At 41.5% G+C, this 22,090-nt stretch overlaps 1 protein-coding gene and 1 long non-coding RNA gene across 2 annotated transcripts; one reads left to right on the top strand and one right to left on the bottom strand.

Annotated features, from left to right (window-relative positions):
- The first annotated feature begins 3,589 nt into the window (after nt 1–3,589).
- On the top strand, nt 3,590–4,390 carry LOC126632534 (receptor-like protein 53). Its single transcript, XM_050302956.1, has one exon. It carries the CDS (start codon nt 3,590–3,592, stop codon nt 4,388–4,390), a length of 801 nt encoding a protein of 266 aa, XP_050158913.1.
- Nucleotides 4,391–8,690: 4,300 nt separating this feature from the next.
- LOC126633488 (uncharacterized) lies at nt 8,691–21,688 on the bottom strand. The gene is made up of 2 exons (XR_007627075.1): nt 21,617–21,688; nt 8,691–10,893 (listed from the first exon to the last, which is right to left on the bottom strand). It is a non-coding gene; the product is annotated as an uncharacterized LOC126633488 (long non-coding RNA).
- Between the last annotated feature and the right edge of the window lie 402 nt (nt 21,689–22,090).

Below are 22,090 nucleotides of genomic sequence, written 5' to 3'. Positions count from 1 at the left end.
TTAGTTGGGAAATTATGTGAATGATAAATGTATGGATTATATGTATTGGAAATTAGGATGAATTATGTTTTCACATAGCCCTACTAATGCATGATACAATTGACATATGTAGAAGCGTGCTACGGCATCTAGAAAGAACATGAAGGCACTACAAATATATCACACGACTGGAACCAAGTCTTTTGCGCAAATCAGACACGAACATGTAAGGATTTTCCTTCAGTTTTGTGTTATGCTAACTTAAGTACAGTTTAGTGCACATGGAATGAAGGTGCTGGATGAAAACAATCTCATGAAATATCTGGTCTATTGGTTATTTGACATTTTATGTTAACAGGAACAAGTGAATGGAAGCAAACCGGACTGCATTACATTCTTTACACTAACACATACTCGGAAAAATGGGGAACCAGTGGATGCTCGGTCAGCTGCAATAATTGTAAGTATGCCATCAATTAGCAACTGATACAATGTTGATATTCGATGTAGGTGATATATATGTTTCCGGTTTGTAAGTATGCCATCAAAAATTGTTAGTATGCCATGGTGTCCTATAGGAGGCGATATATATAAAAGGTTTGTGGAATGTGAACAATCAGGTGGTTTGTAATATTTTATACGCAAACTCAGTGAGACAAAGAACATAATGCAGCAACCGGCTGCATTAGTGAATACACTGAAGTAATGAAAGAGATAAGGGTGCATATGAGTTTATTGGTATAATGTTTGTTTGAACAACAGAACAATCACTAATAGAACTAGTATTGTTGAGAAACATGGTTGGAATATATTTGATTTAGAAGGCTATGAAATCGATATAGAGTTCATATGTATATGTGATTAATCTTCCCAACTACTTGCAGGATGAATTCAATACAAAGTTGAAACTGTACGCAGATAGGAATGAGATCATAACTGAACAGGTTTGCCATAATGTGTACGCTGATGTATTGGGGCCTGAGAAATACAACCGTGTAAGAGGATTTGGGACAGGGGTTGTGTGGTCTGACGTGCCGGGCATTAGAACTGAGAAAAGAGGGATTTGTAGAGAAGTTGAAGCAATTACAGTAGCATATGAGGAACAAATAAAAGCTGCTAATATTGAAATGGAGAGACTTAAGATGGAGGCAAGTGAGAGAGAGGAAAGGCAAAGGATTGAGCAGGCAAATGTGGTTGCACAATTGAGGAAAGAGCAAACTGATTCAATGGTGGTACATAACAGACGGATGGAGTTGGAAGTGGAGAACATGAAGCGTGAACTGAGGGCTGCAATAATGTTCGCGCCGATGAGGGTTGCTGATGCAGGCATTGTGGAACCAAACCGAGTTGATGTGAGTGAAGCTTGTGTGACTAGAACTGAACAAGGGACTAGTTTAGAGATCCAGGCAAGTGGAGAAGTTGAAGATGACGGCTTTGTTGTGCTGCACAATAACGGCACAGCGGATGAGATGGTCTATCGTCCATGCATGGTGAATGTCACTAGGTTCAGTAAGTGATAAGCTAATTGTGATCATTCCTGTGATTTTTGCTTGATGTAAATAGTACAAATGCCGTAGGGAAGGCATAGATCCACTGGGGCGGATTTTGTTAGTTCAGTTGCTGTTGGTGGATGTGCATATGTACTGTTGGTTTTATAAAATGTAATCTCCTCACCCTTGGGTAGTTGGATGTGTTGGACAACAAACTTGAATGTAATATGCTTCCTTGAAAAGGGACAAACCTTGTTATTATTCCGTATGGGATATAAAGTGTGGTTGGTTGTCAATGTGATGCCTTTTGCAAATTTAATATAGTTGTGAAGTTTATATTAAGAAGATGAGTTTTAATGTAGTACAAAGCAATGATTTAACAGCCATGTAATACAATTCGAACATAAAGGTCATTTGGAATGCTATAGATTCACACCATTGTTGGTGCCTATACTTTAAAAGCCACTCATCCTAATAGAGACACATAGGATTGGTGGGTGTATGAGTATGAAAGCCACCAATGTTAGTCTCAAATCTAGCCACCAATAAGAGAGACAATGACATATTTTGCATTTTACAATTAATTATAAAATATAAAAATGGTGTACTATTCACATACCCACCAATGCAATATTGGTGGCCATTGTTACAATGGAGTCCTCTACATAGGCCACACTTCTAGTTTAGTGGGTGATTGGTGGCCATAAAGGTTTGCCACCAATGTGAGTGGCAACACTTGACAATAGCCACCAAATGAAAGGGTGGCTTATAGCCATAATTCTAGTAGTGTAGGTTCGTTGTTTTAGAGGAAAATGACGCCCCATTAAAGCCACCATGGCTGGGTTGCCTTTTCTTCTTCTTTAAAGTTCCACATTATTTTGAAGGAAAATATTAGTATTCCCTCCCTCCACCATATTTTTCAATTAAACAGTTGTGAAATTTTAGTTTTTCTATATAGAAAATCCACACACGTGTGACATATATGACGGTACATCCTTGAACTTTGAATCAAGTGGCGGATTAATTAGATTTAATAAAAAAAGTAAGTTTATACCTCATTTGAAATCTTTGAAAGTTTCAATTTCAAACGAATACTCCATTCCTTGTAGATGACTATCTTTTTGGCATCATTTGCAAAGCATCTTCCATACTACCGACCATACACACATGACAAGATAATGGTGGGTGTATTCTAGGAGTCCTTTCTATAAACATATAATTAAGTTGTTTGATTAGTTGATTAGTCTTTCAAATTCCATTAACATAACCATTATTTGATTAATCACCACAAAAGGACAATATGTATGCCGAATTCAATTGAAAATTGTAAAAAGACCCTAGAGTTCTCTTCTTTTGTTTTCCTTTTCTTTTTCTTTTTCTGTTCAATTGAAACCAACGGGGTTGTCGGCTTCTCTCTCATTTTGAAACCAAAAGAGGAAAACGGTACCCTTTTTTTTTTTTGAGTCAAACCATAGATTTTGTTAGAAAAAATGGTACGTTTTTCAGTTTTGTCTTTTAATGATATTCTTCAAAGCATGTTAGGTAGCTGGTCCCGTCAAGCTTTGTATATTCTTTAATGACCAACCAAAATGTTGTCTCTTTATAGATTCGGGGTATTAGTGACCATTGACATCATTCTAGCTCATTGTCCCACATTAGTTGTTAGTACCATATTATATTGGGCCTCGTTACTTGGGCTTCTAGACATTGAGCCCATGATCTATGTAAAAGGGGAGGAGCCCTTAGTCTATAAAAATGACTCTTCACCCTCACAATCCTCAAGCCTCACATCCCCAAACAGAGGCTCTCATATTCAGAGCAAAGCTCTCTCAAACTCTCTCTTTCTCTGGGGGACTCCCCCTCACACTTGTAATCCATACATACAGTTACAGAGAAATACAATCAACATTAGTGTGGACGTATCCCAAATATTGGGGTGAACCACGATACATCTTATGTTCTTTACTTTCTTGCAAATTCACGGTCGGATTTACGTTGTCCCAAGACCCCTCCGGTTTTGTGCATCAACATTTGGCGCCGTCTGTGGGAAACGATACGAAAAGTTGTGTCGGTTTTCTTTCATTTTTTCACCTCCACTGTGGATCTGCACAAAACACCAAATGGGTGTTCAAATACACAATTTGTCTCTATCCTCCCTGATTATTTTGATAATTTCAGCTGCAAGTCTGCAACTTTTAGCAGAATCCAAGACTTTCTGGGCCGACATTGAAGCTCTCAAAGAGTTCAAGAACTCACTTAACCCCGACTCAGTGAGTCCTGGCTCGTGCGTCAACTCCTGGGACTTCACCCTCAACCCCTGCGGCAACCTTTTCAACAACCGGTTCACCTGTGGCTTCCGCTGCGACCCGGTCAACAACTTCTCGTCCGCCAGCCGGCTCACCGAGCTCACCCTTGACCAGGCCGGTTACTTCGGCTCGCTCTCTTCCCTATCCTGGAACTTCCCATATTTACAAACGCTTGACCTCTCTAACAACTTTTTCTCTGGATCGATCCCGGACTCGCTCTCTAACTTAACACGGCTGAGTCGACTCGGTCTCTCCGGTAACTCGTTCTTCGGCGCTATTCCCGACTCAATTGGATCCTTTTCGAACCTTGATGAGCTTTTTCTCGACAACAACCGCCTTGACGGTGCAATCCCACAGAGCTTGCACGGCCTGGCGCAGTTGAAACGGCTTGAGCTTCAGGGGAACCAGCTTGGCGGTGAGTTTCCCAAATTGGATTCTCTCCAGAACCTCTACTACTTGGACGTCAGCAACAACGCCATATCTGGTGGCGTCCCAATAAATTTTCCGCCATCTTTGCTCCAAATCTCCATGCGAAACAACAGCTTAGAAGGAAGCATCCCGGAAGCAGAGGATGAGGAAGCAGCAAAGCTTAAGCTCTCCAATGGCGGTCACTAAGTTTCTCTCACTCTCAACCCTCATTTTCTTCTTCGTCTTTTCATCCAAAGCCGCATCTTCTCCACCGACATTGAAAACCACCAAGCTGCAAAATCAAGACCAAGAAAAAGAGCCGTTCGTCGGAGTGAACATTGGCACCGACGTTTTGAATCTTCTGTCTCCGTCGGACCTCGTTTTGTTTCTGCAACTCCAGCAGATCAACCACGTCCGCCTTTACGATGTCGATCTGGACATCCTCAAAGCCCTGTCCAAAACCAAGATCTGGAGGTTATCAACGCCTGGGAACTCATGGAGGGGCTCGAAGAAGGACGAGACATACAGCAGCAACAGCAACCAGCATCAAGTCAATCACAATCTCCCCGAACAAGCTCTCTTTGCTGACCGGGGTCAGCGTCAAGGTCCTGTTCCTGTGGCTCGACATCGTTGAGGTCATCCGAAGTGGGGACAACTTCGAGTTCTCGGTGGGGATCGCTTCAGTGGCTTCTCTATCTCACACTGCGTATCTGTTCCTCAGTCGTTTTTCACCTTCTTATTCTCTCTGACTCTCACTTTCTCTCTCTAGAAAAGCTAAAACTTGGTGGTTGGGTCAGCCTCCAGTTCGTTATCATCAAATCCTCATTCGAGTCCTCTCTCTCTGCAACCAAATCAAACTGTCGGTGGTGCGATTCACGGGAGTGGAGACGGAGAAGGTGGAGAAGTTGAAGGAGAGGTTGGAGAAAGATGGGTATAAGATTATTGGGGATCATCTGCTGGCTAGGTATAATCCGCCATAGATGTTGCCTCCGTTCAGGACCAATGAGACTCTATTTTATGCTGGTTTGGAATGGCTAGCGTTCGAGTGTGACTCAGAGAGCCGGATCTGGAGAAATGGCTAGCATTTTGCGGCCGTGGACTGCGGTGCTGGGTGAAAACGGTTCGTGACTCGGTGAGTGGGTTGACTCAGTGGCAGATGCTCCCTGAAAAACAACCTCTGCAAAAGAATCTGAAAAAGATGAGACCTTTTTCTTTTTTCTTTATTATTTTACTTTATCATTATTACTTCCCTAGCTACCAGAGAATGATGAAACTTTCATGATACAACCCACCAATCGATTAGTCTCAGAGATCATTGCAAACCATCAGACAACTCAACGACTCCCACAAAAGAAAAAGAAAAAGGATGTCTGGAGAAAAGCAGAAAGCAAAAGCAATAAGCAAAAGAAGAAAAAAAGAAGCAGACATAATTGCGGTGGTGATGGCATGCAGAAAAGGGAATTATGGGCGTAACCCATTGAGCAGAGGGTCGGATTTATTTTTGAATGATGTGAATTATTTTTCTTATCTTTCGGAGACATCTGTATAACCCCACCAGAGGGTAATCATAAATAAAGAAAGAAGGCACCATGCCAAAAAAAAAAAGGAAAAAAGAAAACGGCAAGCCCAAAATAATGGGCTAGATTGTTATGTGGAGGGCGAAGACCCATATGCCCAAAAGAGCCAGACCCTATAGCTTCAAATTCCAAACTCCATCCCTCCACTTAAGGTTCAACCTCTATTATCACTAACCAGGTGATCAAATGTACGTTCAGTACTCTAAAATTATTCGGCAGCCTGCTGCTATTATCACTAACCAGGTGGTCAAAAGTACGCCCAACAACAACAACAACAACAACAAAGCCTTTTCCCACTAAGTGGGGTCGGCTATATGAATCCTAGAACGCCATTGCGCTCGGTTTTGTGTCATGTCCTCCGTTAGATCCAAGTACTCTAAGTCTTTTCTTAGAGTCTCTTCCAAAGTTTTCCTAGGTCTTCCTCTACCCCTTCGGCCCTGAACCTCTGTCCCGTAGTCACATCTTTGAACCGGAGCGTCATTCGGCCTTCTTTGCACATGTCCAAATCACCGGAGCCGATTTTCTCTCATCTTTCCTACAATTTCGGCTACTCCTACTTTACCTCGGATATCCTCATTCCCAATCTTATCCTTTCTCGTGTGCCCACACATCCCACGAAGCATCCGCATCTCCGCTACACCCATTTTGTGTACGTGTTGATGCTTCACCGCCCAACATTCTGTGCCATACAACATCGCTGGCCTTATTGCCGTCCTATAAAATTTTCCCTTGAGCTTCAGTGGCCTACGACGGTCACACAACACGCCGGATGCATTCTTACACTTCATCCATCCAGCTCGTATTCTATGGTTGAGATCTCCATCTAATTCTCCGTTCTCTTGCAAGATAGATCCTAGGTAGCGAAAACGGTCGCTTTTTGTGATTTTCGCTAGATTGCTCCGGTCATTAGTGTGGATAAGTATATAAATGGATAGAGATAGGAAAGCAAACACAAGATGTGCGTGGTTCACCCATATTGGCTACGTCCACGGAATAGAAGAGTTCTCATTAATTGTGAAGGGTTTACACAAGTACATAGGTTCAAGCTCTCCTTTAGTGAGTACAAGTGAATGATTTAGTACAAATGACATTAGGAAATATTGCGGGAGAATGATCTCGTAATCACGAAACTTCTAAGTATCGGAGTGTGGAGTCGTCTTGACTTGCCTTATCTGTCTCATAGGTAGATGTGGCATCTTCTCTGGAAGTACTCTTCCTCCATCCAGGGGTGGTATCTTTAACTGGTGGAGATGCACAAGGTAATGTATCAATTTCACTTGAAGCTTACTTGTAGTTTCAGGCTTGGTCAAGTGCGATACAAACCATGTAGTAGGAGTCCCCCAAGTCGCCGAGCTAGGGGGTCTGCTGAAAGAGGTGACAGACAAGGTAAGCAATCAGAGCTCCGACTGATTGTTCACCTTCTCCCCATCTTGCAGCAGCATGAAGGATAAAGAGAAGAAAAATGAGAAGAGATGATATGAGATACTTTTGCTTTTGAAGAAGTAACTTTCCACAGGCTTATTCTTGAACTGAGCTGGAGGGTTTTCTGGTTTCCTCCAGAGTATAAGGCCGACTGAAGAATTTGAGGGTCAAAACAAGTCCATCAAATCTAGAGTACGTTCCACCCTGCTGATATGGGATACTTTTGCTTTTGACAGAGTAATGGATGTATCGGCACGTGTGCTGTTACGCTTGTCTCCACATGCTTCCTTGTATCCTTCGCACTTGCCCTATCTGTTCCTCAAGCAAATGCGGAATCTTTCCTGGAAACATAAGATGTTGAAGATGAGTACTCGAGAGCAATGCCAGGTAAGTAATCAGGTAAGGGGTTCCAGGCAGTCAGATCCTGGCTGGAAGCTTGATTCCAAGTGCTGACTGATTGCTCTCTTTCTCCTTGTCTTGCAGGTAAAAACAAGGCCAAAGGAAAAGACAGGGAAAAAGCATGATATGGGATACTCTTGCTTTTAACCCTGATGATATGAGATATTCTTGCTCTAGTATAGCTTGTTTGCAGAGGTATTATCGGGGGGAAAGAAAGCTGAATATTTCGAAAGGCTTCGTTGGGAGTGCCCTCTCAGATATGATGAAGGGTTGAGCATTTTTGCAGGTCTGCCTGTCTGTTGGGGATGGGGGTCGACATATATAGGAGTCTCCCTAACAAGTAGTAATGCTATTCCTTTACCCTGCTTGGTCATAGCACGGTAGTGGGAGCTGCCAGTTTCACATGTTTTAACTCTGTCAGAGCACTTTGAAAAAGTGGTCTGTGGTATCTGGCTCTCGAGATTCGGAGAACGATGCCTCTTCGATTTTTGAGAAAGCAATCATGCTGGGGGTCTGGCTCTCGAGATTCGGAGAGCAGTGTCTCTTCGCTTTTTGAGGAAGTAATCATGTTGGGAGTCTGGCTCTCGAGATTCGGAGGGCGGTGCCTCTTCGATTTTGGAGCAAGCAATCTTGTTGGGAGTGTTGTCTCGAATGTGAGTAAAGGTTGGGCATGTTTGCTAGTCTACCTTGCCACGAAGCACAAAGGTTGACACACATGGACTTTCCAATTATCCAGCAATGGTACTGTTCCTTTACCCTCTCTTCGATTTTGAGAAAGTAGTCATGTTGGGAGTCTGGCTCTCGAGATTCGGAGGACGGTGCCTCTTCGATTTTGGAGCAAGCAATCTTGTTGGGAGTGTTTTCTCGAATGTGAGTAAAGGTTGGGCATGTTTGCTAGTCTACCTTGCCACGAAGCACAGAGGTTGACACACAGGGACTTTCCAATTATCCAGCAGTGGTACTGTTCCTTTACCCTTGTGGGTAATAATATGGTAGCTAGACCTTCAAAATTTATGTGTCTAAACTTTGTTAGTGCTGTTTCTTTGCTATTCTTTCACCTTTCTTGGTCAGAGCGATGTAGTGGGAGCTGCAAGCTTCACGTGCTCAACTTTGGCAGAGAACTTTGGCAAAGTTATCTGTGGTACCCATGAGCTATTGTTGCGTGTGGGAAGTGGGTGATTGAACAATAAGATTCATGTGCTTTCTACTTCACCAGAAGTCTTTGACAGAATGCCCATAATTTCTGCAAAGCTGAGTGTGCGTGTGACAGGTGCTGACAAGGCTAGAAAAGTAGGTGCCTCTTCGATTTCTGAGATCGGCCCTCGTGGTCTCTGAGCAGCCCAGCTTTTGAGAAAGCGAGCGCCTCTTCGATTGATTCGGAGAACGATGCCTCATCGATTTTTGAGAAAGCAATCATGCTGGGGGTCTGGCTCTCGAAGATTCAGGGAGCACTGTCTCTTCGATTTTTGAGAAAGTAATCATGTTGGGAGTCTGGCTCTCGAGATTCGGAGGGCGGTGCCTCTTCGATTTTGGAGCAAGCAATCTTGTTGGGAGTGTTTTCTCGAATGTGAGTAAAAGTTGGGCATGTTTGCTAGTCTACCTTGCCACGAAGCACAGAGGTTGACACACAGGGACTTTCCAATTATCCAGCAATGGTACTATTCCTTTACCCTCTCTTCGATTTTTAAGAAAGTAGTCATGTTGGGAGTCTGGCTCTCGAGATTCAGAGGACGGTGCCTCTTCGATTTTGGAGCAAGCAATCTTATTGGGAGTGTTTTCTCGAATATGAGTAAAGGTTGGGCATGTTTGCTAGTCTACCTTGCCACGAAGCACAGAGGTTGACACACAGGGACTTTCCAATTATCCAGCAGTGGTACTGTTCCTTTACCCTTGTGGGTAATAATATGGTAGCTAGACCTTCAAAATTTATGGGTCTAAACTTTGTTATTGCTGTTTCTTTGCTATTCTTTTACCCTTCTTGGTCAGAGCGATGTAGTGGGAGCTGCAAGCTTCACGTGCTCAACTTTGGCAGAGAACTTTGGCAAAGTTTTCTGTGGTACCCATGAGCTATTGTTGCGTGTGGGAAGTGGGTGATTGAACAGTAAGATTCATGTGTTTTCTACTTCCCCAGAAGTCTTCGACAGAATGCCCATAATTTCCGCAAAGCTGAGTGTGCGTGTGACAGGTGCTGACAAGGCTGGAAAAGTAGGTGCCTCTTCGATTTCTGAGATCGGCCCTCGTGGTCTCTGGGGAGCCCAGCTTTTGAGAAAGCGAGCGCCTCTTCGATTTCTGAGATCAGCCTTCGTGGTCTTTGAGCAGCCCAACTTTTGAGAAAGCAAACGCCTCTTCGATTTCTGAGATCAACCCTCGTGATCTCTAAGCAGCCCAGCTTTTGAGAAAGCAAACGCCTCTTCGATTTCTGAGCAGGCGCCTCTTCGATTTCTGAAGCTCCGTCGAGTGCAGATTTTTATAAGGGTTGGCATTAAGTTCCAAAGCACACTTTAATCTCCACCAGTAGAAGCTTCATTCTTGCACTTCTAAGATCTTGATTTGTCCGACCTCTTCTCTCTTCAACACCTTTGAAAATGTCTGGCCCCTCCGACCGTCGTTTTGACTTGAACCTTGTTGAAGAGGCAGCCCCGCCTTCTCCAGACAACATATGGCGCCCATCCTTCGTCTCCCCTACTGGTCCTCTTACCGTTGGGGATTCCGTGATGAAGAATGATATGACCGCTGCGGTGGTGGCCAGGAACCTTCTCACTCCCAAAGATAACAGACTACTTTCCAAACGGTCTGATGAGTTAGCTGTTAAGGATTCGCTGGCTCTCAGTGTTCAGTGTGCAGGTTCTGTGTCTAATATGGCCCAACGCCTATTTGCTCGAACCCGCCAAGTTGAATCATTGGCGGCTGAAGTGATGAGTCTCAAATAGGAGATTAGAGGGCTCAAGCATGAGAATAAACAGTTGCACCGGCTCGCACATGACTATGCTACAAACATGAAGAGGAAGCTTGACCAGATGAAGGAAACTGATGGTCAGGTTTTACTTGATCATCAGAGATTTGTGGGTTTGTTCCAAAGGCATTTATTGCCTTCGTCTTCTGGGGCTATACCGCGTAATGAAGCTCCAAATGATCAACCTCTGATGCCTCCTCCTTCTAGGGTTCTGTCCAGTACTGAGGCTCCAAATGATCCCCCTCCGGTGCCTTCTCTTTCTGGGGCTCTACCGACTGCTGAGACTTCTCCTAAGCAACCTTTGTGAAGGCTCCCTCTTGTGTGTTTATTTTGACTCATGTATATGTACATATTTGTAGCTTATCGGGGAAAAAGTACGCCCAGTACTCCAAAATTATTCGGTAGCTTGCCGCTATTATCACCAACCAGGTGATTAAAAGTACGTCCAGTACTCTAAAATTATTCGGCAGCCTGCCACTATTATCACCCACTAGGTGATCAAAAGTACGTCCAGTACTCCAAAATTATTCGGCAGCCTGCCGCTATTATCACCCACTAAGTGATCAAAAGTATGTCCAGTACTCCAAAATTATACATGAACATCACTCATGTCAATCATACATAAACATTCATGAGCATCACTCATGTTAATCATACATAAACATTCATGACCATCATTCATGTCAACATTTATGTGCATCACTCATGTCAACATCTATGAGCATCACTCATGTCAATCAACATAAACATTTATGAGCATCACTCATGTCAATCAGCTTCGAAAGCTTCATTTACAGAGCTCCAGCTTCGAGAGCTCTAGCTTCAAAAGCTTCATTTACAAAAGCTCCAGCTTCAAAGCTTCACTTACGAAGCTTCACCTACAAAGCTTTAGTGCAGGGTATACAAAGACAGCCTCCGAACAACCGTCACTTTGACCCATACATGGATTCAATTTGAAGTCTCCAGCCAATAGACTCTATTGACTGAAGACTTGGGGGACTACACTATGTACCATATATTGGGCTTCTGCAACTGAGCCTCATGAAAAATACTTAGGGGACTTAGCCCATTATTCATGTATTGAGGAGCGAACCCTTATTTTATAAAAGGGACTCCCTCATTTTCATTAGAGAGCACCCATTATTCATGTATTGAGGAGCGAACTCTTATTCTATAAAAGGGACTCCCTCACCATCATCAGAGAGCATCGCAGCCTGCTGAGCAACCGCCTCGCCGCGAGCATCAACTCTAGCCCATCATTTATGTATTGAGGAGCAAGCCCTTATTCTATAAAAGGGACTCCCTCACCATCATTAGAGAGCATCGCCGTCTACTCAGTAACCACCTCACCGCGAGCATCAACTATAGCCCATCATTTATGTATTGAGGAGCGAGCCCTTATTCTATAAAAATGACTCTCTCACCTTTAAAGCCGCAAGACGAGCCAACCAAGGCAACATAAGCCACATGCCGAGCAGCCTTGCAACATATGCTACTTTTAGTTGAGCATCATTTCACATTGAGCACCGCCCCATATCGAGTATCAGCTCTAGACGACATCTAGTTACTTCGGCCCACACATGGACTAAATTTCAAGTTTCCAACCAAAAGACTCTCTTGACTGAAGATTTGGGGGACTACTGTTAGTACCATATTATATTGGGCCTTATTACTTGGGCTTCCAAACATTGAGCCCATGATCTATGTAAAAGGAGAGGAGCCCTTAGTCTATAAAAGGGAATCCTCACCTTCACAATCAAGGACCCTCATAATCCTCAAGCCTCACATCCCCAAACAGAGGCTCTTATATTCAGAACAAAGCTCTCTCAAACTCTCTCTTTCTCTGGGGGACTCCCCCTCACACTTGTAATCCATACATACAGTTACAGAGAAATACAATCAACATCAGTTTGGACGTAGCCCAAACATTGGGGGTGAACCACGATACATCTTGTGTTCTTTACTTTCTTGCAGATTCATGGTCGGATTTACGTTGTTCCAAGACCTCCCGGTTTTGTGCATCAATATTAGTTATCATCAAAAGTTTCCCACACTTTATAACATTTTGTCCCTCTAACAAAATGATTTGAGAGATGAACCATGGAAAACAAAATTAGGCTCAAACCTTGGGTTTGGCTTTGGCTTTGTAGTGTAATAATTAATAAATATAATATAATTAAAAATAATAATTTGTTAAATAATTTATGATTAATAAAATAAATAATTAATCAAAGACTTCATCGAAATATGAGATGACGACAAAACGCCAAAGAGCAACGCACCCCTCTGAGCAGCTGCATTACATGTTGCGAACAAGCATATATAGATGGTGGATGTATACCCCTCTAAGTTGGATATACATCAATCTGCATTGCATTTGGAATGTAGAAAAAGCATCCTTCAAACAAGTCATTCGTCATAAACCAAGTTTTTCGGTGCTAGAATCCTAGTTTGAGTGTTGAAATATGGTGAAGCAGATGTCCATCGAACTACAAGCACTGAGTAGAGATGAAATTTTGTATCAAAGAGATTACGGTACGCAAGCCTCGATCGCTGTTTTATTTGTTTGATATTGATTTCTTCTATTCATAATCTTTCAATTTATTGAGTTGCATTTATCACTTATTAGCATATTCGAATTTATTTCTATGTATATAAATTTGTCATTGATTGTTGATTATTACCCAACAATCGTTTTGTATGTCATTTGATCATAATTAACTATGCCATTCATAAAGATTTAACTATTTTAACTCAAAAAAGAATGTCTAATATCATCAAATTCGTCAATCACACTAATCACTTTTTTTTTATTGGGACACAGCTCTAGACCTGCCCTTACCGAACAGTAACTGTTCAAGTGCATCTCTACCCCTATTTCTAAAAACAGTATCACCGTTTCTAAAAAAACTGACTAATCTAATAAGAAAATGCTTCATCTGAGGTAATGAGAAAGATTCAGTTACTCAATAGGAATAAGGGAGGCATGGTTGAGCATGGTTGCCATCTTTATTTTTTATGTGTTTGGGGTCGGGGGTCGGGGGTCGTAGCAGGGCGAATGGGATGAAAACCATCAACAAATTTCCATAGGTCATGACAGAAAAAAAAAAAATGCTTCATCTGACGAAGTCAGACAACGTAATTGGATTTGGTAAGTTTGGTGTTGGGGCCGGGTAAAGAAGGAGAAGAAGTGGAAGACAGGTGAGAGAAGAGACAAAATGGAAAACAGGAAAAACCTAGACCGAGAAGGGATTGGGAAGCGTTGGTCAGACAAACTAGGCCCTAGTTAGGCAGATAAATATTATTCGTTAATCAAACCATTAGGTACAAAACATTTATGTAGTACAATAGATACATGTATCTATGCTACAAATGGAAAATTAATAATTTCATTCGTAGGACTTTGACCCTTGCTCTGTTTAATCCAAGTTCATCGTAATTGACGAAAAATTATAGTGTAGTACAGTAGTAGCACGTCATCCGTGGTACTTCCATTCAAAGTTTGCCAAGTTCGACTACTTTTATACATTTGGAATTGAATCTCAATTTCACTCTTTATAAATTGTTATTAAGACTTTAAAATTTTTATTTTACACTTCTTATAAATGTATTTTTTTTTCTAATTATAAAAAGTTTGGAATGTCAAATAATACTTTTAGAGTGTTAATAACAATTCCCATAAAAAAATGAAAAAAATAAAAGAAAACAAAAGCCTCGATGCCTTTGCGCCTCCTTCCACGGCAAAGCCCCCACCCAGTTTCTGTTACGAGTTATATATTAGTTAAAGTGTAAATAGTAGTTTATTGTCCCACATTGGTGAAGTACATATGTAATACCAATTGTAACTCCTATATATACTCAACTTTGGAAATTAATGAATATATAAGAAATTCCCAAATATTGTCATATATATTTTTGGTATTTACCATGTTTAGTTTAATATTGGTATTTACCATATTTAGTTTAATATGGCATCAGAGCAGTTCACTCTTGGTGACATGTGTGCTTTAATTTTGTGCCCACATTTTTCGTGATTTCCTACATGAGGAAGAAAAAAAAGTGAATAGTGTCGTGCTACAGTACAACGCTTTGCTACAGTGTGTGAACAATGGTCGTCTACAATGCCGTGAACAGTGATTGCTACAATGCCATAACTAGTCTCTGCTACAGTGCCATGAACAGTGATTGGTACAGTGTTCTGGTAAGTTGTTTTCATTCCGCTGCGTATCTTTTGTGCCTTTATTGTTCGTGTTTTTGTTCAATGACTCAATATAATCATAGTGTTGTTATGCATCTTGGTGGAACAAATAAATGGATAATTGATACTGGGACCACTGATCATGTGACTAGTGACCCTAGAGTGTTTGATGAGTTATGTGACTATATTCGTGATCCGTATATTACTAGTGCAAATGGAGCACTTTCTCCTATGAAAGGTGAATGCACTATCTCTCTGACTCCAACCTTATCACTGGTCCATGCTTTACTTGTTCCTAATGTTAAGTGCAATCTTTTGTTGGAAGAAAAACTTCTTGATACCTTATATTGTTCTTCTCATTTCTACCCTACGTATTGTTATTTTCAAGACATTCAAACTCAGAAGATAATTGGTCATGGTAAAAGAATAGGAGGTTTGTACATCTTGACTATGGAGGATACTGTTGTTTCCAGTTCAAATAATCATTAAGTTTTAAGTGCTAAAATGGATGACAGACATCAAATTTGGTTGTGGCATCAACGATTGGGACATCCATCATTTAGTTATATGAAGCATCTATTTCCTTCTTTGTTTCGCACTTACAGTGATTCAGAGTTTAAGTGTGAAACATGTGTCAAGGCTAAGAGTCATCATGCTTCCTTTCCCGTAAGTGATTCTAAAGCTACTTTGCCATTTGATTTGATACATTTTGATGTGTGGGATCCGGCCAAAGTTACTTTTAATGGATTCCGTTGGTTTGTTACTTTTATTGATGATTGTACTCGGTTAACTTGGGTGTTCTTGATGAAGAATAAGAGTGATGTTCCGTTACTTCTTCAAGAATTTTGTACAATGGTGTCTACTCAGTTTCAGACCAAAGTTAAGGTCTTCAGGTCTGATAACGGAGGAGAATATGTAAATCACACTTTGGCATGTTTTTTTTGTGATCATGGTATTATTCACCAGACGACTACTCCATTTACACCCTAACAAAATAATGTGTCCAAACAGAAGAATCGTCAAATAATGGAGGTTGCTCACTCCTTGATGTTGGATAAATATGTTCCTAATCATTTGTGGGGTCATGCTGTTTTGGCTGTTGTGTATTTGATCAATCGTGTTCCAAGTAGGTTCTTGATTTTCAAACACCGTTTGATGTGCTACAAAAACATGTTTCTCTTGTTTCTGTATCAAAGCTTCCTCCGAAAGTGTTTGGGTGTATTGCGTATGTGCATGTCTACTCTCATTAGCGGAGTAAACTTGATGCATGTGCTCTCATGTGTGTCTTTATTGGGTATGCTAACAATAAAAAAGGCTATAAGTGTTATCATCCTCCGACTCAAAAAATTTATATTACCATGGATGTCACCTTCCATGAGGAAGTTTCGTATTTTGTGAAGCTCTTTTCCGACTCTCCACTTCAGGGGGAGAGGGGGAGTGAAGTGCATATTTGAAGAGATGGTATGGATGATGTGTTACAAGCAGAGTTGGGAACATAACCTATTATGTTGCGTGATACTAATCAATCAGCTACAGATAGTGATCAGTCACCTGTCATTCCTGAAACTATTTATACTGACGACAGATCAGATGTGCCCAGCGAATTGCCTGTTAGTATGTCTAACGAATTACCTTTTAATGATCGGTTGCCTGCTGATGATATGTCTAATGAGTTGCTTGATGATGGTTCGTCCAGTGATGATTCTTCTAACAGTTTGGTACAAGATGGTGGCATACATAAGGTAAATTCTGACGATTCTTCTACTTATCATTTGCCTCCACGAGATAATCATGGAAAACCTAAAGTACAATATGAGCCTGATATGCATGCCAAAGCCAAATATCCTATCAACAATTATGTGTCTACTCACCGTTTGTCCAAACCATATGCATCTTACATATGTCAGCTATCTAGTGTATCAATTCCAACAAAATTGTAAAATGCTTTGTCTGACCCTAAGTGGGTTAATGCCATGAATATTGAGATGGAAGCTTTGGAAAAAAATTCTACTTGGGATTTGGTTCCTTTACCAAACGGGAAGAAAGTCGTTGGATGTAGATGGGTGTTTACTATTAAGCACAAAGTAGATGGTTCTATTGACCGGTATAAAGTCAGATTAGTTGCTAAGGATTATACTCAAACTTATGGGGTGGACTATCAGGAGACCTTTACTCCTGTTGCCAAACTTAATATTGTGCGCGTTCGTCTGTCCTTAGCAGCAAACCAGGATTGGCCTCTGTTGCAGTTTGATGTTAAGAATGTTTTCCTTCATGGTGATCTTAAGGAGGAAGTGTATATGGATCTCCCACCTGGTATTGGAACATCTCCCGGAAAAGGTGTTGTATGCAGGTTACGAAAGGTCTTGTATGGTTTGAAACAATCTCCTAGAGCGTGGTTTGGGAGGTTTACAAGTTCAATGAAGAAGTTTGGGTATATCTAGAGTCATTCAGATCATACTTTGTTTCTAAAGTGACAAAATGGTATGCTAACTACATTGATTATTTATGTTGATGACATGATAGTGACTAGTGATGATCAGAAGGAGATACAACGCCTTCAAATGTACCTAGCTACTGAGTTTGAGATGAAAGAATTGGGTGAATTGAAGTATTTTCTTGGAATCGAGGTTGCATGATCCAAGAATAATATTTTTCTGTCTCAACGGAAGTATGTTCTTGATTTGTTAGCTAAAACATGTATGTTAGATTGCAAACTTGTTGATACACCGATTGAGCAGAATTATCGTATGGGTTATTTCCAGATCAAGTTCCTACTCATAAGGAACGGTATCAGAGGCTTGTTGGGAGATTAATTTATTTGTCTCACACTCGCCCTGACATTGCTTATGCAGTTAGTGTGGTAAGTCAGTTTATGCACTTACCTATTGAAGCTCATATGGATGCAGTAACCTGTATTTTGAGGTACTTGAAGATGACTCCTGGCGGAGACATGTTTTTCTCCAAGAATGGTTATTTGAATGTCAAAGGGTATACAAATGCAGATTGGCCAGGTTCTATCACTGATCGGCGATCTACATCTGGATACTTTACGTTTGTGGGTGGTAATTTAGTTACTTGGAGAAGCAAGAAACAAAAAGTGGTGGCTAGGTCAAGTGCAGAAGCTGAGTTTCGTGGTATGTCTCATGGTGTATGTGAGTTGTTGTGGTTGAAAAAATTGTTGAGAGATCTTGGGTTTAAACCCAAAGGTGTTATGAAACTTCATTGTGATAATAACGATGCTATTGAGATTGCTTATAATCCAGTGCAACATAATCGAACAAAACATATGGAGATTGATCGACATTTCATTAAGGAAAAATTGGATGCTGGAATTATTATGTTTCCGTTTGTGGGATCTGAAGATCAACTTGCTGATGCTCTTACTAAGGTTGTGTCTAATAGTGTGTTTTCCAACTCGCTTGACAAGTTGGGCATGCGTAACATCTTTGCACCAACTTGAGGGGGAGTGTTGTGAGTTATATATTAGTTGTTGATGTACAAAATCAGTGAGGACTTTGGTACAACAGAAAGTGTTAAGTTGTGACCTTCGCTAGATTGCTCCGGTCACTAGTGTGGATAAGTATGTAAATTGATAGAGACAGGGAAGCAAACACAAGATGTACGTGGTTCACCCAGATTGGCTACGTCTACAGAGTAAAGGAGTTCTCATTAATTGTGAAGGGTTTACACAAGTACATATGTTCAAGCTCTCATTTAATGAGTACTAGTGAATGATTTAGTACAAATGACATTAGAAAATATTGTGGGAGAATGATCTCCTTTTATAGAAGAGAGTTTCTAGCTTTGTTCTGACATTGACACGTGTCGTGTTGTGATTGGCTTTTGGTGTTGACACGTGTCGCGCTATGATTGGCTTCTGATGTCGACAGGTGTTGCACTGTGATTGGTCTCCTGGTTGGAGGGAAACTCTTCTGGGTCCTTGACGGTATAACGTTGACCGATGCTCAGTAGTTTCGGGATTCGTCAAGTATGGTACAAACAGTGCTCCCCTAAGTTCCTGAGTTAGGGAATCTCCTCGGTTGGGGACTTACAAGATCCAAGCTGATGAGTAATCACGAAACTTCTAAGTACCGAAGTGTGGTATCGTTTTCACTTGCCTTAACTGTCTCATAGGTAGATGTAGCATCTTCTCTGGAAGTACTTTTCCTCCATCCAAGGGTGGTATCTTTAACCGGTAGAGATGTACAAGGTAATGTATCAATTTCACTTGAAGCTTACTTGTAGTTTCAGGCTTGGTCAAGCGCGATACAAACCATGTAGTAGAAGTCCCCCAAGTCACCGAGCTAAGAGATTTACTGAAAGAGGTGACATACAAGGTAAGCAATCAGAGCTTCCAGCAATCAGTCCCAGATCAGAAGTTTGATTTCGACTTCCGGTTGATTGTTCTCATTCTCCCTATCTTGTAGGCAGCAAGAAGGATAAAGAGAAGAAAAAGGAGAAGAGATGATATGAGATACTTTTGCTTTTGAAGAATTAACTTTCCACAGGCTTATTCTTGAACTGGGCTGGAGGGTTTTCTGGTTTCCTCTAGAGTATAAGGCCGACTCAAGAATTTGAAGGTCAAAACAAGTCCATCAAATCAAGAGTGCGTTCAACCTTGATGATATGGGATAATTTTGCTGTTAACAAAGTAATAGATGAATCGGCACGTATTCTGTTGCGCTTGTCTCCACATGCTTCCTTGTATCCTTTTCACTTGCCCTATCTGTTTCCCAGGCAGATGTGATATCTTTTCTGGAAGCATAAGATGTTGAAGATGAGTACTCAAGAGCAATGCCAGGTAAGTAATCAGGCAAGGAGTTCCAGGCAGTCAGTTCCTGACTGGAAGCTTGATTCCAAGTGATGACTGATTGCCCTCTTTTTCCTTATCTTGCAGGTAAGAACAATGGCAAAGGAAAAGACAGGGAAAAAATATGATATGGGATACTCTTGCTTTTAACCCTGATGATATGAGATACTCTTGCTCTGGTGTGGCTTGTTTGCAAAGGTATTATCTGGGGGAAAAGAAAATGAGTATTTCGAGAGACTCTGCTGAGAGTGCCTTCTCGGATGTGAAGAAAAGTTGAGCTTTTTTTTTATTTGCAAGTCTGCCTGGCTGTGGAGGATGAATGTCGACATATATAGGAATTGTCCCAACAGCAAGTAATAACGCTGTTCCTTTACCCTTCTCGGTCATAGCAATGTAGTGGGAGCTGCAAGCTTCACGTGTTTTAACTTTGTCAGAGCACTTTGAAAAAGTGGTCTGTGGTATCTGGAAAGCTGATGTTGCGTGTGAAGATTGCAGACAATCTTTATCCAAAGAAATATGGCTCTCAAAGTTCGGAGAGCGGTGCCTCTTCGATTTTCGAACAACCAATCCTGTCGGGGATCTGGCTCTTGAGATTTTTGAGAATGGTGCCTCTTCGATTTTTGAGAAAGCAATCCTGTTGGAAGTCTGACTTTCGAGATTCGGAGAACGGTGGCTCTTCGATTTTTTGAGAAAGTAATCCAGTTAGAAGTCTGACTTTCGAGATTTGGAGAGCGGTGCCTCTTCGATTTTTGAGAAAGCAATCCTGTTGGGAGTCTGGCTTTCAAGATTCGGATAGCAGTGTCTCTTCGATTTTTGAGAAAGCAATCCTATTGGAAGTCTGGCTTTCGAGATTCGGAGAGCGGTGCCTCTTCGATTTTTGAGCAAGCAATCTTGTTGTAAGTGTTTTCTTGAATGTGAGTAAAGGTTGGGCATTTCTACCAGTCTGCCTTGCCACGGAGCACAGAGGTTGACACACATAAGGACTTTCCAATTATCAAGCAGTGGTGCTGTTCCTTTACCCTTGTGGGTAATGGTAAGGTAGCTGGACTTTCAAAATTTATGTGTCTAAACTTTGTCAGAGATCTTTGGCAAAGTTATCTGTGGTACCTGAGGAGCTGATGTTGCGTGTGGAGATTGTCGACATATTTTACTCAGGAAAATCCGTTTCTTGAAATCCGGAGAGTGGTGCCTCTTCGATTTTTGAACCAACGGCTCTGTTGCCCTTTCTTTTATAGAGGCACCAATTGTGTGCAAGAAGTACATTTAGAGAGTTAGTGCTTGTAGGAATTTTCCCCTTATTTTTGTACTTCAGAGATTTATTGGACCTCATTTCTCCGTTATCATTTCTTAAAATGTCTGGCCCATTCAACCGTCATTTTGACTTTTGGTGAAGAGGCAGCTATGTCTCCTCAAGACAATATATGGCGCCCATCCTTCTTATCCTCTACTAGTCCTTTTACCGTTGGGGACTCTGTGATGAAAAATGATATGACCGCTGCGGTGGTGGCCAGGAACCTTCTCACTCCCAAAGATAACAGACTAATTTCCAAATGGTCTGATGAGTTGGCTGTTAAGGATTCTCTAGCTTTCAGTGTTCAGTGTGCATGTTCTGTGTCTAATATGGCCCAACGCCTATTTGCTCGAACCCGCCAAGTTGAATCATTGGCGGCTGAAGTGATAAGTCTTAAACAGGAGATTAAAGGGCTCAAACATGAGAATAAACAATTGCACAGGCTCACACATGACTATGCTACAAACATGAAGATGAAGCTTGACCAGCTGTAGAAATCTGATGGTTAGATTTTACTTGATCATCAGAGGTTTGTGGGTTCGTTCCAAAGGCATTTATTGCCTTCATCTTTTGAGGCTGTACCGCATAATGAAACTTCAAATGATTAACCTTCGGTGCCTCCTCCTTCTAGGGTTCTGCTCAGTACTGAGGCTCCGAATGATCATCCTCCAGTGCCTACTCTTTCTGGGGCTCTGCCGACTGCTGAGACTTCTCCTAAGCAACCTTTGTGAAGGCTCCCTCTTGTTTGTTTATTTTGATACATGTATATGTACATATTTGTACCTTATCGGAGATATCAATAAATAAGCTTTGCTTCATTTCAACGTATTGTGTTAAATACACCAAAGCCTTCTGTGGGAGGATAAAATCTGGGTTTCGACTCATGGGCCAATCCAAGTCACCTAAGGATGATGTTATGCAAGGTAAACCGTAAGGAAAGCCCACGAGGAACAAGCAAGCGCACGTGTCCACGTAACCGCCTCCATTACGGAGGATCACCGAGGAAGTGGGAAAGGAAAGTATGACGTGGTGTTTGTTCCCGAAGCATGCAATCATATTACGGAGGACCACTAAGGAAGTGGGAAGGAGAGAGAGATCATGGTACTTGTTCTCCAGGCATGCAATCTTATAAAGATGAAGTGGAGCCAAAGAACAAGGTACGTGAGGAGAACCCGAGATAATCCAAAGAATAGAAATCAATTGACTAACTTGAGCGTTGAAGGATCTTTTGTAGGTACCCGCTCGCCAAACTGCGGA

The sequence above is a fragment of the Malus sylvestris genome, chromosome 8 (assembly GCF_916048215.2).
Source record: "Malus sylvestris chromosome 8, drMalSylv7.2, whole genome shotgun sequence".
In the NCBI taxonomy this organism is placed as follows: Eukaryota; Viridiplantae; Streptophyta; class Magnoliopsida; order Rosales; family Rosaceae; genus Malus; species Malus sylvestris.
This window is presented reverse-complemented; position numbering and strand designations above follow the sequence as displayed.